This window comes from Myotis myotis, unplaced genomic scaffold (assembly GCF_014108235.1).
Source record: "Myotis myotis isolate mMyoMyo1 unplaced genomic scaffold, mMyoMyo1.p scaffold_m19_p_18, whole genome shotgun sequence".
NCBI lineage: Eukaryota > Metazoa > Chordata > Mammalia > Chiroptera > Vespertilionidae > Myotis > Myotis myotis.
Window position 1 is genome coordinate 29344321 of NW_023416322.1, and position 16246 is coordinate 29360566.

At 45.6% G+C, this 16246-nt stretch overlaps 2 protein-coding genes, 1 long non-coding RNA gene and 1 other non-coding gene across 5 annotated transcripts; 1 reads left to right on the top strand and 3 right to left on the bottom strand.

Annotated features, from left to right (window-relative positions):
• Positions 1-461: 461 nt before the first annotated feature.
• Positions 462-3785, bottom strand: LOC118673087. The gene is made up of 2 exons (XR_004973300.1): positions 3736-3785; positions 462-1920 (listed from the first exon to the last, which is right to left on the bottom strand). It is a non-coding gene; the product is annotated as an uncharacterized LOC118673087 (long non-coding RNA).
• TRNAM-CAU lies at positions 508-579 on the bottom strand. Its single transcript has one exon. It is a non-coding gene; the product is annotated as a tRNA-Met (tRNA).
• On the top strand, positions 804-7768 carry ILF2 (interleukin enhancer binding factor 2). Of its 2 annotated transcripts, none has more exons than XM_036343534.1 (14): positions 804-924; positions 1577-1636; positions 1793-1835; positions 2668-2772; positions 3769-3846; positions 4184-4286; positions 4388-4453; positions 4767-4883; positions 5769-5847; positions 6102-6189; positions 6535-6596; positions 6674-6788; positions 7013-7103; positions 7267-7768. In XM_036343534.1, exons 1-14 carry the CDS (start codon positions 920-922, stop codon positions 7425-7427), a joined length of 1173 nt encoding a protein of 390 aa, XP_036199427.1. In that variant the 5' UTR covers positions 804-919; the 3' UTR covers positions 7428-7768. The 2 variants fall into 2 exon arrangements, with proteins under 2 accessions (XP_036199427.1, XP_036199429.1); XM_036343536.1 differs by lacking the exon at positions 804-924 and adding an exon at positions 1403-1421.
• A 182-nt stretch (positions 7769-7950) lies between these two features.
• On the bottom strand, positions 7951-9930 carry SNAPIN (SNAP associated protein). Its single transcript, XM_036343537.1, has 4 exons — positions 9737-9930; positions 9428-9474; positions 9059-9177; positions 7951-8536 (listed from the first exon to the last, which is right to left on the bottom strand). The coding sequence occupies exons 1-4, from the start codon at positions 9880-9882 to the stop codon at positions 8435-8437; spliced, it is 414 nt and encodes a 137-aa protein (XP_036199430.1). The 5' UTR covers positions 9883-9930; the 3' UTR covers positions 7951-8434.
• Positions 9931-16246: the final 6316 nt, after the last annotated feature.

Below are 16246 nucleotides of genomic sequence, written 5' to 3' on the forward strand. Positions count from 1 at the left end.
CAATGCAAAAGGAGGCAAGCAGGGGAGAAAATGTATTACAGGAGAGGCAAAGCACGTAGTAATCTGATTTAAACGCGAATACAGCATATCGGTGTCTGTAACTGGTGGTGAAACCTCGCATAAGGGTCAAATCCGTCCGTTTGTAGAATGAGGAAAGAAAAGTGCGGGGAAGCTGCCACGGGGATGGCCCGGGTCCTTCTCGCCTTGCTTCTTCCCTTGCTCGCTTTCTCTGAAATCTCTTTGCGAAGCTGCCTCAGTTTCCCTTCTAGTCCCTCACCCTCTGATTCAGTCAACACACGCCTCCTTTTCTCAGAGCCGCTTCGTCTGAGCAGTGTCCATGGCTGCTTAAAGTCCCTTCCTATCTCCTCATTTCACTTGCTAATGGCAAAAACGGCCTCAAAAGATTGCATTTTTCGAGGGAGGAAAAAGTAGAAGGATGGCGTTTACTTTTACTGAAAAAGTTAAAATTCTCTTTATTCTAGTGAAGGGAAAAAGAAAAAGTCTTGCTAGCAGAGGATGGTTTCGATCCATCGACCTCTGGGTTATGGGCCCAGCACGCTTCCGCTGCGCCACTCTGCTTCTGCGGGTGAGAGCGCCTCCTGATTCCTATAGAAAGTTTCCTACGTAATCTCTGTCCTCTCTCTACGCAGCGCCGTCGAACGTCTGGTGAAAAAAAAAAAAAAAATCGTCATTACTGTGTAGTCTAATCTGATTGGCTAGTTCCTGGCGCAGCAGGGATTTTTAATTGGTTTACAAGCCCGTTTTCTACGGTAAACCAATAGGCATAAGCGGAGGAGCGAGGCGGGAGCCAATCGCGCCGTGGCTTGTTGGCATACCGGCACGCCGCCTCTGCGCCTGGCGGCAGCTCGGAGGAGAGGGGCGGTTGGTGTGGCTTCCATTGTTCAGGGTCTGGGGCGCCATGAGGTGAGGACACGGAGGGGGTCTGGAAAGGTGGGGGTATGTGGCCAAAATCGCTGGGGAGGTGGGCCCGGAGGAGTCGGGGGGCCGGGAAGGACCACGTGCCGAGGGGCTGCCCTGAGAACTCCGGGTCTGGGCGAGTGGGGGCGATCGGAGGCCGTGGAGGCGGGGAAACCCGGGCCTGGGGTGGAGGGTTCCACAGCCCGGTTTCTGGGGGTTCAGGTGAGGGGGGTCCTCGGGTCCCCGGAGGAGCACCCCTCTCGTCTCCCCGTGTGGCCTGAGGAGGCTTGAACGCGGCCTCATTCATCCTCCAAGTGCTTGACCAGATGTGCCCGGGAGATGGTCCACTCTCTCGATGACGAAAGAAGAGCCTTTAGTCTCTGCAGGGGCCGCGCTGGCGTGTCCCGGGATGATGGGGTGTTCCCTGGAGGCGCTCAGCAGTGGGGCCCCGTCGTTCTCTGGTGTGGGCTGTGATGAACGTCTCCAGATCGAGGAGGTCAGGGGTGAGGTTGGGCTTTTGAAATGGGGAGGAATCCCAGTGGGAACGGGGATGCTTAGTTTCCACAGGAAAGTTCGGAGATGGAGGCCGGCAAGCTTGACATGATAGGCCAGCTGGTGGGGAAACGAGTTGAAGTCTCTTTGTTTTATGCGTTTCCAGGGGCGACAGAGGCCGAGGTCGTGGCGGGCGCTTTGGTTCCCGAGGAGGCCCGGGAGGAGGGTGAGTGTCCGGCATCTCTCACCCCAGTAAGAGCCTGGGGCGGACTCCTGGCACCCGCTTTTGTGAGATGCAGCTGTGGTTCAGAGGCCACAAGCTCTCCTGCCAAGCGGCTTCATCTTCGGTAGTTAGTAATTTGGACTGTTTCTCTTGCTTCAGGTTCAGGCCCTTTGTGCCCCACATCCCGTTTGATTTCTACTTGGTGAGTACCACTGCCCCTGTCCCCCGGTGGCAGACACGGAGCCTGCCCGCTTTTCGCTTGCAGTTTCCTGGAGCCCAGCATCTCCCTGTGAAAATGGTTGCAGGAGGAAAGGGGATTAGGGAATAGAGTTGGGGTTTTGAATCAGCTGCATGTTGCTTTACATACAAAAACAGTGTAAGCTGGGTAGGTAAGCTAATTCCTTGGCTACTATGGGCAGTAACATGTTTGTAGTCTTTGTTCTGAATCGTTATTGTATCTCTGGCTTATCTGTTAACGTAAAGGTGGCAAGAGCTTAAGTTATGGCTGTTTCTTCCCGTTTGTATCCTTGTTTGGACATCTTAAGGAGTAAAAACAAGTGTTGTAAGATTTTTTTGTTTTCAGTTTTTTCTGTTGTAGGAACAAAAATGTAATCTCCCCTGTATATGATTTTTAAAAAATATTTTTTTATTGAGGGGCTTGTATGCATGCATATGAGCATAACTGGTTGGTGAGGGCATGTGCTGGGGGGTGGGAGCAGCCGGGGAGAGGTAAAGGGGGAAAAGGAGACTTATGTAATACTTTTAAACAATAAAGAATTTAAAAATATAATTGATTTCAGAGAGAGGAAGGAAGAGGGAGAGGTAGAAACATCAATGATGGGAGAGAATCATTGATGGGCTGTCTCCTGCACATCCTCTACTGGGGATCAAGCCCGCAACCGGGGCGTGCCCTTGACCGGAATTGAACCCGGAACCCTTCAGTCTGCAGGCCAATGCTCTGTCCGCTGAGCCAAACCAGCCAGGGCTGTATATTATTTTGATAAATAATAAATAGTTGTTTATTTCTGGTTTAGTGTGAAATGGCCTTCCCTCGGGTTAAGCCAGCACCTGATGAATCTTCCTTCAGTGAGGCATTGCTGAAAAGAAATCAGGACCTTGCTCCTAATTCTGCTGAACAGGTATATTCTTTCGGCTTTTTTCCTGTGATTTCTCTGAGAAAGCTAGAGAAGTGAGTAACTACTGGTGAGGTTACTGTTATCAGAGCCTAAACTTCACAGGTTTATATTAGCCTCCCTCTCCCTCTACCCCCAGCCTTGTACGTGGGTTGTATGTTCTGAGACCCTCACTGTTTGCCTGAAACTGCAGATAGTACTGAGCCTTGTATATACCATCTTTTTTCCTATACATATGTACCTGTGGTAAAGTTTAATTTACAAATTAGACACAGTAAGAGCTTAATAGCAATAACTATAACTTCTAAAATAGAACAATTATAATAAAATACTGTAATAAAAGTTTTGTGATTATGGTCTCTCAAAATCTCCTGCTGTACTGTGCTCACTGTCTTTCATGTGATAATGTGGATGATACGATCCTCTGCCTACATGATGAAGTGAGGTGAATGACACAGGCACTGGCATAGCCTTAGGCAGCTAACTAGAAGGGTTACTTGAACTGAAGCACTGTGACACCTCCAGTTGATCTGATAACAGACAGGGCTATGGGCAGGTAGCATGTACAGCATGGATACACTAGACAAAGGGGTGGTTCATGTCCTGAGGGGGATGGTGCACAATTTAAAAATTATGAATTGTTTATTTCTGGAATTTTCCATTTAATATTTCCTTAACACACTTGACTGCAGGTAACTGAAACCATGGAAAACAAAACTAGCAAAATGGACTACTCTAAAATTGTTCTCCTTATTTCTCATGGTGGGTGGAGGAAGAGTGCCAGATTGCATATGTGTTCATATTTTTATTGGGGAATCCTATCTTTGAGATAAAAAAAAGTTTCCTTCTAGCGTATTCAAGGCCAGATGGGTCAGTGTTTTCAAAGCCCTATATTGGTATTGATTCAGCTTGTATGGAAGGGATTAGGGGGAAATAATTCAAACTGAGAAGTTGCTTATAATTTCTCACCTTAGGTTGTTTTTGTTTCCTGCTGTTTTTCAGGCCTCTATTCTTTCTCTGGTGACAAAAATAAACAATGTGATTGACAATTTGATTGTGGCTCCAGGGACATTTGAAGTGGTGAGTTTTTGATGATTTAGTCCTGGAAAAGGGCAGCCTCGGTCGTGTGGGAATTACATTGGCTCCTGTTTTTTTTAATTCTTCCATCAAAGCCATGCCTACATGGGAGTGTACAATGGAATTCCTTTGTGGTACTGATCTTGGGGACAAGACTTGTATTACTGCTTTCAGCTAGCCATGATGTATCAGGCTTTCCTTAATGGTTTTGGGACATGATTTGACCTTTGCAACTTCCAAATCTGGGTAATAAGCAGCTGTGTTGTAACTGATCTCTGAGAGGAACTAGGCAGTCTTTTCACTTTTTTTCCTTTCTCTCTGAAATCCTTTTTTCCAACAGCAAATTGAAGAAGTGCGACAGGTTGGATCATATAAAAAGGGAACAATGACTACAGGACATAATGTGGCTGACCTGGTGGTAATCCTAAAGATTTTGCCAACGTGTGAGTATACCTCTTTCTGGCTATGGAAACAAACATAGCGGTTAGATTTGAGGCATAGGGATCCTTAAAGCCCAAATTTCTCTCCTTTTCTCTCATTTTAGTGGAAGCTGTTGCTGCCCTAGGGAACAAAGTCGTGGAAAGCCTAAGAGCACAGGATCCTTCTGAAGGTTTGAGTTTGTTGCTGAACACGTGTTTAGTGGACATAAGAGCCCGATCTGTCATTCTAAGTATACAGCTAACGAAGTCTGGCCAGAAGGAAATGTGAATGGAGAGCTTTATGTTGGGGAAGTGTGGGCGAGATCTTCCTTGTGCAAAATCCTCTTGATCTCTACTTTTTTTTAATTTTATTTTTGTTGACATGATCTTTACTTTCAAAACTCTGTATTCTAAATCCTCATTCTGGACTCTTGCTGCTTTTGAAAACCTATCAATTCACTAATTGAAATCTGAGAGTTAGAACTTTTGAATTTTTTCTTTTAGTTTTGACCATGCTGACCAATGAAACTGGCTTTGAGATCAGTTCTTCTGATGCTACAGTGAAGATTCTCATTACAACAGTGCCACCCAATCTCCGAAAACTGGATCCAGAACTCCATTGTTAGTCCCTTTTTTTTTTCCATTGCTGGGAAATTTGGAGGAAATTCAAAAGATGGTATACAGTTGCTGTTGAGTTTACTGAGCTTGTTGCTATTCCACATAAAACCTTCTGCAACCTAAGTTTACTCCCAAACTTTGTTTTCTCCATCTGTAATTTGGAGACAGGTTTACCAACTTGCTAGTGAAATTGTCAAATATAGGATGACCAGGAAAGCAGTCTGAGGGCTAAGAACTATGGAAATACTTACGGAGTTGGGTTAGGCTTTTGGAAAACGTTGTGGATCTTGTATGCTTCTAGATTTGGTCTAGGGGAAAAGTAGTGAGTTTTGGACAAGTGATTTGCTGAGCTGAGAAACAGTGGTTTATTAATTTTCATTACTATTTTTGAATCCTCACCCAGTACATGTATTTTTATTGATTTTTTAGTGAGAGAGGAAAGGGGGAGGGAAACATTGATTGGTTGCCTTCTGTATGTACCCTGACAGGGAATTAAACCTGCATTGTAGGTATGTGCCTGGTCTGGGAATCAAACCTTTTAAAAAATTATTTACTGATTTTAGAGAGAGAGAAACATCTATTTGTTGTCCTACTTATTTATGCATTCATTGGTTGATTTTTGTGTGTGCCCTGACCGGGGAATCAAACCCTCAACCTTGATGTATTGGGGTGACACTCTAACCAACTAAGCTATATGGCCAGGGCAAACCCACAACCTTTTGGTGCATGGGATGATGCTCCAATTAACTGAGCTAGTTGGCCAGGGCAAACGTGTGGTTTAGGAATTACATTATCCTGTCGTCCTTCCAAGTTACTGAACTGTGGTGGTGGGGTTGAATTGCTTGCTTAATGATAGGAATGTTTCATCTTGGCCTGTCATGCTTCTAGTGGACATCAAGGTGTTGCAGAGTGCCCTAGCAGCCATCCGACATGCCCGCTGGTTTGAAGAAAATGCTTCTCAGTCCACGTGAGTTCCCCCCTCACTATTTGAGCTAAGATAACCTAACCCTTCTAACTACAGTACAGGACACTGCTGTACTTCCTCTGACAGACCTTTGTGGCTCCAACCTTCTGTCTGGATTCTGAATTTTATGTTAAGCAAAATTCAAATTGAAATTGAAAGGAGAGAATGCATAGTTCTGGAAATAGCTTTAGCTGTGTACCTTGGGTGTGGAAGTACATGGTCATTACTTTTAATCCCTGGGTCCCTCCTACCTTTAGAGTTAAAGTTCTCATCAGACTTCTGAAGGACCTGAGGATTCGTTTTCCTGGCTTTGAGCCCCTCACACCCTGGATCCTTGACCTACTCGTAAGTAAAGGGCAGTTGTTCCTGATCTTCCCTATTTAATAATACTCTGACATCTACCAGAATCTGAAGTTTGGTGAAACTTAAAAAAATTTCATTGCTGGACAAGTAATCCAATAAAGATTTTTTTAGAGTAAAAGAGTCGTTATTAATGCCCCTTTGTCTTTTTTTATTATTGCTGTCATTTTACTAATGTAATAACGGAAAGGACAGACTAGATGAGCAGTCACTTCAGAATCCCTTCTGAACGTGAACATGTTGATTTGGCCTTAATAACCAATTTTCCTCATGACAGCTTAAAGTTGTAGTTTGTTTTATGGCACACCTACCAGATTTATTCTTTTCCAGGGGCACTATGCCGTGATGAACAACCCCACCAGACAGCCTTTGGCCCTCAATGTGGCATACAGGTACGGCATGCTTCTCTGGGTTTGGGACTGGAGGTAAACTGTCTTTTTTGCTCTTTTAACACCTCCCTGTGTTTCAGGCGTTGCTTGCAGATTCTGGCTGCAGGACTGTTCTTGCCAGGGTCAATGGGTATCACAGACCCCTGTGAGAGTGGCAACTTCAGAGTACACACAGTCATGACTTTGGAACAGCAGGTATTGGGACAGCTCTGAAATGGTCTGTTGTACGCCATTCCTGAATACTCCTGGGTCTGAAGGCAAAGGGAATGTGGTCTTTAGGGGTCAAGGATATGGGGGTTCTCATATACTTTAGGCTTGAAATTGAAAGGTTATCTTCATCTCTGTTTTCATGAGAATGTTAGTCAAACAAGGTGTTTTGATTATATTTGCTTATTTATCCTCACTTTGCTCTCTTCCAGGACATGGTCTGCTACACAGCTCAGACTCTGGTCCGAATCCTTTCACATGGTGGCTTTAGGAAGATCCTTGGCCAGGAGGGAGATGCCAGCTGTGAGTGATCCCTGGGCTGGAGGTTCTTTAGGGTATTCTGTGGTCCTCAAAGAAACTCTCAGACTCTAAGACAACTGCTCAGATGTCTTAGTATTTCCACTGTGTAGATCATGACTTGTATGCTGGGCTATGTGTCTGAAATCACACCTTTTTTCTCTTCTAGATCTTGCTTCTGAAATATCTACCTGGGATGGAGTGATAGTGACACCTTCAGAAAAGGCTTATGAGAAGCCACCAGAGAAGAAGGAAGGGGAGGAAGAGGAGGAGAATACAGAAGAACCACCTCAAGGAGAGGAGGAGGAAAGCATGGAGACTCAGGAGTGACTCCCTTCTCTCCACCCTTTCTTACCCAAGGGGAAGATTGGAGCCTGAGCTAACTGCTACTGGGCTCTATATGGTGGCATTTCTGAGGGCTGGGGGAGACAGGAAAGAAAATAAAAATAAACCATGGAAGGAAATGTCATCCCACTGAATTCTTATGTTGCTTAGTAGCCAGAAGTCTCCCATCTCTAGTGAAGCAGTTTACCAACTTTTCTTCATGAGATTGTAGAATCCCCAGGTCCTTGAAACCTCTCTTAACCAGTACTTTGTTGTTGAAATGTCAACTGTTCATGCCTGGAAATTTTTTTTTTTTCTAAGAAAAATAAAGTACTTCCTACTAGGGCTCTTTCTTGGTCTTGTATTTCTGTGGTATCTGGCCACCCTTTTTGCTTTCTGTATTCTTCATTGAAAAAATGCTACTCAAGTATTTTCATTGTGAATGCTAGATCACAATTTGAAGCTGTATTTGAATTTATTAAAGTACAGAGATCCTTGGAACCTTTCCATATACCAAAGTAAACTAGAGTATTGTTTAAGCATTTATTGAATTAAATGGTTCCAGCAAGACTACTGTGTCCAAGCCAGTGAAATCTACAACAGGGTGGATGGGTGACTGCCTGCCCTCTTCAAATCCTAAGCATAAACAGGAAAATGGGAAGTCACAGGTAGAGGGTGTGCTGCCCAGGCCCCAACAACTACCAACTTTGCCAGCCATGTAACAAGAAGCCCCTCCCTGGTTAACTAGATTTGAAGGTAGAGGTGAAACTTGAGTATGTACCTTTAAAAAATGTAGAGGTCTCAGCTCATTCTTGGAAGGAAGAGCTGGAATAAATCCTTTGGGATCCTGAGTCCTGAACAGATTTCTGTGGACCCCCACATAAATGGGTACGACTGTTAAGTGCTTCAAACAATCCATAGGATTGCCTTGATGTCCCAGGGTTAACAGGGTGTCCTGAAGGAAACGAGGCAGGTGGGAATAGTACTTGAGCTATTCTGAGGCCCATCTTCTGTTACTTGCTTGGGGAGCCAGGGGGGTAAACTCCTGAATCCAGCATTGCCCTCCTTCGGGCTGTTTCCTTGGCAACACTGTGGTTTAACCGCCTCAGCCGCTCCTATAAGACAAATTTGTAATCTTAACTGCTCTGTGAAAGAAAGGCTTTAGGGCTCACTGTTACCGGGCATGTAAAATATCTTAGGCTTGCTCCATCTCAATGTAGGTCTCCTAAGGTATATAAGAATGTAAATAAGAGCCACTGGGTAGTGAGAAGAAACAGTTCTAGCCCGGCTGGTGTGGCTCAGTGGTTGGGCGTCGACCTATGAGCCAGGAGGTCATGGCTCGATTCCCAGTCAGGGCAAATACTCAGGTTGTGGGCTCAATCTCCACTGGGGTGCAATCGATGATTCTCATCGATGTTTCTATCCCTCGCCCTCTCTGAAATCAATAAAAATATTTAAAGAAATAAAAAAGAATAAACAGTTCTAGACACTAATTTAGTTGAGGACTCCCTTTCCCCAAAGACTTGAAAAATGACTTTCGTTGAGTTGGAGACGGGAGACATCCCTTGAAAAGTGGAGATACACACTGAGAACTTACAAAGCAGAGCAGAGTCACTGCTGGCAGGAAATTCTTTTACCTGGGCGTTCTGCAGAATGTTATTGACCAAGACAACTCGTCGCCGGGCGTTAAGGAGCTTCTTTACATAGGGGTCGAGATCCAGGGCCACTTTCTGATCCTCATTGATACGGCACAGCTCTGTGGGTGTAATGTAAGGTGCAACTAATACCTGCTGGCGCATGTCTTGTTTTTTGGCAAAGTAGGACGGAAAACGCTCTTGCACCACAAGGACCACAGTCACTAGAAACTTAACGGAATCTGAGGCAGCGTTGCCATGCTGCAAGGAAGTGACAGAAACTCAGCCCAGAGGACGGACTTTGGCAAAACCTAAGTTTCCGAACCGGAAAGCAAGCTTTAGGATTCCGAGTACATAGGGATGCTTACTCACCGGTAGCCAGGTTGTCGATTTGTTCCCGCAGCTCTACCTGGCTCTCTCTGCAAAGAAATGCAAGACCTGCAGGGTCAAGCAACGGGACTCAAGACACCTGTTCCCCGGCGCATTTCCCAAGCGCTGAGAGCAGCCGGCCGCACGCCCACCCCCACCCCCACCCCAGGCCGTTCTGCCGCCTCCGCTTTTCCATATTCTCGGCCCATCAGAACCCCGGCAGTAACCCCTCTGGACTCCGCCCCTTCTTGGCCCCGCCCCACACAAAACACTGAGAGCGCGAGGCCCCGCCCAAGCTCCCCTCTCGGGCACCTGACGGCGTGGACGTGAGAGTCGAGCTGCTGCACAGCCGGTCGCAGAAACTCGAGGAGCCCCTCGGCGAAGATGTCGCGGCCTGCGGGCCCCGCCACCGGCGTCCCTGCCCCGGACACAGTGGCGGAACCAGCCCCCGCCATCATGAACTACCCTTATCCCGGAACCTGCCGCGAGGGCCGCCGGGAACTGAAGCCCCGTCGAAGTGCGCCGCGCGGGGGCGCCCGAGTCATGCGAGCCCCCGCTCAGCCCCAGGGACTTCTGGGAAATGTAGTCCCTGGAGCCGGCAGGACGGAGAGGAGGCCGGCGCGTTTGATGCTCTGGGAGTTGTAGTTCTTTATGGGCCTTGAAGGGGCGGGTTTTCAAAATCTTCAGACTTCAGTAGCTGGGGAAGGAATAATTTGGGAGACGGATACTTTTTGTTTTCTCCAAAGGTGAAAAATAAATTCTTTTTATTATTATTTTTTTTATTTTCCTTAATATCTTTTTTATTTATTTTTATTGAAAAATTAATTCTTAAATCCCTAGTTGGCCATAGTCTTCCTAGCCTAATTTATGAGAAAACCAGGTTACATTCATAGTATAGTTTTATGTTTCCAAATTTACGAGTCCACTTAAAAAAAAATCCTCACCCAAGGATTCGTTCATTTTCGTTCATTGACTTTTAGAGGGGACGAGAGGAGAGAAAGAAACATCAATGCATCAGGAGCATACCAGAGGCAACAGTTAGCTGTATCTCTCTCATATCGATGTTTCTCTCTACCTCTCTGTCTTCGCCTTCCTTCCTCTCTAAAATAAATTTTTAAAAGATGGTTAAAGTGCTCATATTTGTGTAATGTGTATTTTGCCACAGTGAAAAGAATATTTTAGCCCAGGCTGGGTAGCTCAGTTGGTTGGAGAATCCTCCCAATACACCAAGGTTGCAGGATTGATTGATCCCCCATGAGGGCACATACAAGACTCAACCAACAAATGCATAAATAAGTGGAACAACAAAATCGATGTTTCTCTGTCTCTTCCCCCTCCTTTCCACTCTAAAAATCAATGGGAAAATATCCTCGGGTGAGGATTAACAACAACAACAAAACAAATGGATGTCTCTCTCTCAAATCAATTAAAACTATTTTAAAAAAAGAAGCTGGTTCTCTGAAGAAAATGACTTTTGGTTTATGTTTTCCTTTCCACTCCTTATCATCTTGACTTGCTCTTATCTTTCAGGGAGCCATTGCAACAGCCTCCTGATCTTGCCTCTAGTCTTTCTTCTCCAGGTCATTCTGCATCTAAAATACCATTCAGATGAAAGGGAATTTTAGAATCCTTCTTTCCTTGGTTCCTTAGATAGCTCTGTGAGGGAGACTGGGCAAGGGTCTTCCAGAAACCCTGAAGTTTGATAACAGGTTGAAAGCCAGTGCTGGTTCAATTATTCATTCATTCTCTAAACATTTATCAAATTCCAGGCATCATGACACAAGGTATTCAGCACAAAATCCCCCTCCTCCCAGCTTGCACCTCTATCACATTGCAGTGGCTTTCCCGTTCTTAGCTTTTCCATAAAAGCTGAAGGAGATCCTAAGAACTCCCCTTCTTCTGTCTCCCATCTCCTCACCCCCTGGGCGGTGCTTAGGTTGACCCGCCCCCTCCTTGCTGGCGATTTGAAGGTGGGTAGCGGGGTAGGTCCATGAGGAAGCTGTGGGAACAGCTGTCTGGCTCAGGCAATACAGCCACACACAGTACCCTCTGTCTGACAGGTTAGCTGCACCCCTACACCCACGGTGGACCCTGAATGGGGCAGAGAGGGCAGCCAGGGTTATTAGAGGGGCCTTCTTGTGGTAGTGGGGGTAGTGGGCACAGAATGGTATCTGGTGGTAGCTCTACTGGTGAGGGAGACCTGAGAGTTAAACTTGTTAGGTTCAGGTCAGGGACAAGGATTTCCTAGTTCACCCTGCTTTCTGGGAGGCCAGAACTTTGTGTGGGGAGCTCTACAAAGCTTCAATGGCAGAAATGAAGAGGGCAGCAGTAGTGGTGGTGCTGTAGGCAGTTAGACAGACATGAGTAGAGCAAGGACAAGGGGTCAGGTACAGAAGGTCACCAGGATGGAAAGCCCCAATGGATAATTGTAGGGTGACTTTTCCTCCCTAGCATATCCTTGGTCCATGAGGTTAGGACTCCCTGACCTTTCCTCTCTAGAGATAACATCTAGGCCTCAGTTGTATTTCAGCTCCAGGCCCAGAAAAGCAACAAAATCAGCCACCGCTGACCTCAGGACTAGCTGCATGGAATAATGACCCCCTGTCCTGGTGCTGTCCAACCAATCAGTGGAGACCACAACCCTGAATGGACACACCTGGCAAACTGCTAATATTCTATTAGGATATTTCCCTGGGACTCCCCTAAAATCTCCACCCTTAAACCCCTTAGGATGGAGGACCCAGTACGCTCTCTCTCCCAGGAGAGAGCCTTTCTCTATCCCTTCCCGCTCTCTCTCCATCCCCAAATCCCAAGCTCCAAGGGCCCTTCCTTTACCTCTGGAACTTGTTTGCTAAGCCCATTTCTTCTAGCCATTACTTTTTCTACCTCTGTGATCTACCCAAGAAATGTTCTCTTACAGTTTGGTCTTGCTCTGAATTCTTTCCTAGCCAGAACCCAAGTACCGAGGTTGCTGAACCAGTACCAAGGTTGGTCTGACCCCACCTGTCAGACACCTGGTGCCATTCAGCCGACAACAATGAGCGTGAGGAAGGGGTAGGATGGGCAAGTCAGGAGGTCTGAGATTCCAGGTGTTTTATCAAGTGGTGCTCCTGGAGAGCTGTTATCCCACCTCACCCATGGGTGAATTTTTCGGTCAGACCAATATCAGGTCAGACTCTAGGACTCCTGCTTATCACAAAGGAGTCAGAGGCTGAGGGTGGGGTTCTGGTATCCGTAGCACTGGGAAGTGTGAGGTGGCTGAGGTCTGTCATCTTCTTTTATCTTCCTTGTCTAGCTCTCCCCCATCTCCTCTCTTCTCTATTTGCTGACCTGGTTTTTCCTCTGAAATTCCTTTAAAGGATATACTTTTGGTTAAACTCAAAATGATAAAACTTTAGGAATTTTGGGAGCCCTTGTTTCACCCAAGACTCTCACAGATAGCTTTTTACTGTGTGTCTCTCATCACTGTGCCTTTGGGTTCCTGGATTGAATTTCAATGTGTATGTGTATGTGTGTGTTCCCCCATACCTTTATAAAAAAACAAAATTCAGCCGTGGCCAAGTAGCTCAGTTGGTTAGAGTGTCGTCACAATACACCAAGGTTGGGGGTTCAATCCCTGGTCAGGACACGTACAAGAATCCTATATAATAAAAGCCTAATATGCAAATTGTCCCCTCCACTGGAGTTGGACTGCGGGGGGTGGAGAGGGGGTGAGGGGGTTGGGGCAAGGAGAGGCGGCTGGCCAACCAGCAGTGTCAGCCACTAGGGACCCTACCTGTGCACAAATTTCGTGCACTAGGCCTCTAGTCAACCAATAAATGCATAAGTGAAACAACAAATCAATGTTTCTCTCTCTCTCTCTCTCTCTCTCTCTCTCTCTCTCTCTCTCTCTCTCTCACACACACACACACACACACACACACAAACCTAAGAACAAAATTCAACCTAGTAAATTTGAAGACATAATTAGCTTTATTAGGCCATTCATAAATCTCATGAATTGACCAGCATCCCACTTAGCAACTAGAAGGGTGCTCCCAGGAATTGTACAAATTGGAAGGTTTTATAGGCAGAAAGAGTTGGAACAAGAAATTTAATAATGGATTATTTCAGGCAAGGTCACCTTCCCTCAGGCAGATTACCTCACTGGTGCTGACCAGGTAATTCCTGACTGGTTTGGGAGAAGCTGACATTGCAATTAGTTAAATTTTGATTTGTGGCTTAGCAAGGGTGACTTCATTTTGGACTGTTGTTTCTTTTTTAACACCTTTAACAAGCAATTATTGGACACCAACTCAATTCTGACACTATCTGCCTGGACAGCCCACCAGGCAGGAGCATCAGATTCCACAGGTTGAGGGTTCAGTCCTGTAAGACCCTCCCTACCCTATTTCAGACGCCAATGGGAAGTCCAGGTTGTTACCTGTGCTTCTGGTTTATTGGCTATAAATCAGGTTTCCATGACCCCTTTCTAGGGTCCCACTAATTTGCTAGAGCAGCTCATAGAACTCAAAACATTTTATTTCCAAGATTACCAGTTTATTAGAAAGGGATATAACTCAGGAACGGCCAGATGGAAGAGATGGAAGAGAGCAAAGTATGGGGAAAGGGCACAAAGGTGCCTGCCCTCTCCAGGTGCTCCACTCTCCCCCATCTCCATGTGTTTGGGTTTTTATAGAAGCTTCATTACATAGGCATGACTGATTAAATAATTCATTGGCTATTGGTGCTTGAATTCAACTTCCAGCCCCTCTCCCCTCCCTGGAGGTTAGGGTGTGGGAACTGAAATTTCCAACTCTTTAATCATAAGGTTAGTTCTCCTGGCAACCTTTAGATGGGGTCCAAAAGCACATCATTAACATAACTCAACCTCCAGCCCCTCTCACCTCCCTAGAGGGATGGGGCAGGAAGCTCCAATCTTCTAATCACATGGTTGGCTCCATTGACAACCAGCCCCCATCCTACGGGTGTTTTTTTTTGTTTTGTTTTTTTTGTTTTTAACATAACAAGACACCATTATTGCTCTTATCACATGAAATTCTTAGGGTTTCAGAAGCTCTGTGCCAGGAACAGGGTTCAAGACCAAATATATATTTCTCATATGTCTCATATTACACTGTCGATGTTTTTATTTATTTTTAAAATATATTTTTATTGATTTCAGAGAGGAAGGAGGGAGAGGTAGAAACATCAATGATGAGAATCATTGATGGGCTGCCTCCTGCCCGCACCCTACTGGGGATGGAGCCTACAACCCAGGCATGTGCCCTTGACCAGAATTGAACCCGGGACCCTTCAGTCTGCAGGCCAACGCTCTATCCACTGAGCCAAACTGGCTAGGGCCATAGATGTTTTTAAATCTTAAGCCAAGAATCACCTTACACTAAAAGATAAAATAAATTAATCAAGCCTAAATGAAGAATCAAGTTGTCAAACTCAGAGTCTGGAGGCTTTGTGAGAAATAAAAGAAAGATTTATTAAACGGTGTTAAAGTTGGAACACCGCTAGGCAAAAAACCCACAAGTGTTCCAAAGAAGAAAGAAAAGTTGAGTTTTTAGAGTAAAAGTTCATTTTTGTGAACTATCAGTCCAGCATTCTTAGCCTTAGGATTGGTCCAGGATGGTTATCACTCAGATGTCAGGTGGTCTATATAATGGATGTCAGGTTGAATGGATATGTGAGTCCTTCAGGCAGGTAATCAGAAGGTTACCTGGAAGTCCAAACATATTTACAGGCATTGATACAGGACTGGAAAGTTCAAAAAGTTTAAGTCCCCAGGCTAGTTAGAACAAGAATAGAGTCCTCATGCCTCAGCCTTCATAGTGTGGATAATTTTAGCAGCTTAGTTAAAGTGATTCCATTTTTTATTTTCTATCTTCACTCTTCCCTCAAAGCAAATCCTTTAAAGAGGCCTCATGAAACCTGGCCAGTGTTGCTCAGTTGGTTGGAGTGTTGTCCTGTACTCCAAAAGGTAGTCCGGTTTTATTTGTTTTTTTAATATCTTTTTATTGATTTCAGAGAGGAAGGGAGAGGAAGAGAGAGAGAAATATCAATGATGAGAAAGAATCATTGGCTGCGTCCTGCATGCCCCCCACAGGGGATCAAGCCTGCAATCCGGGCATGTGCCCTTGACTGGAGTCAAACCTGGGACCCTTTAGTCCACAGGCCGATGCTCTATCCACTGAGCCATTCCAGCCAGGGCAAGGTGGCCTGTTTAATTCCCAGTCAGGGCACATGCCTGAGTTGTGGGCTCAATCCCTGTAGTAGGTGTGTAAGAAGCAGCCAATCAATGTTTCCCCCTCACATCAATGTTTCTCTCTCAAAACTCAATGATTGGATCTTGAGCAAAGATGGGCCAGTGACCCCTACAAAAAATTAAAAATAAAAACATCAATAAAAATAAATAAATAGGCCCCATGAAGCCTCAGCTGTTACAGGCCTATTGGCCTGCCAGCCCTACAAGGTAAGAGGGCCATGGTGGCTGCTGCCACCATCACAGTTCCCAGAGCCTTCCTGGGCCTGTTTCCACTCACACACGCTTTCCTTGGCATACAACATGCTCTTTTAGGTCTGGATACCTTTGTATTTGTTATTCCCTCTACTTGAAATATTCTCCCTTGTCTGTTAAACTTTCCTAGGACTTTCAAGATCCAGTTTATCACTCTCTTCTCTGTGCTCCCAGTGCCCTTCTAACAATAATGCCTTGTTTGTGTCTGCATGGCAAGTCCTCTGTGGATGGTGGCTGAATGAGTAAAAGGCTGACGTAGGAGCCAGGCTGACTCCTGGTCCCACTCTATCCGGGACACTCAATAGGGACAGAGG

Excerpts from the sequence above, each read along its gene's own strand:
- ILF2 (XM_036343534.1), top strand. Across the intron at positions 4,287-4,387 it reads CCTAAAGATTTTGCCAACGT|TGGAAGCTGTTGCTGCCCTA; the intron begins GTGAGTATACCT and ends CTCTCATTTTAG. Across the intron at positions 4,454-4,766 it reads AGCACAGGATCCTTCTGAAG|TTTTGACCATGCTGACCAAT; the intron begins GTTTGAGTTTGT and ends TTTTTCTTTTAG.
- SNAPIN (XM_036343537.1), bottom strand. The coding sequence starts at position 9,882 with ATGATGGCGGGGGCTGGTTCCGCCACTGTGTCCGGGGCAGGGACGCCG. Across the intron at positions 9,178-9,427 it reads AATCGACAACCTGGCTACCG|AGCTGTGCCGTATCAATGAG; the intron begins GTGAGTAAGCAT and ends TTACACCCACAG. Across the intron at positions 8,537-9,058 it reads ACATTCTGCAGAACGCCCAG|GAGCGGCTGAGGCGGTTAAA; the intron begins GTAAAAGAATTT and ends TTTGTCTTATAG.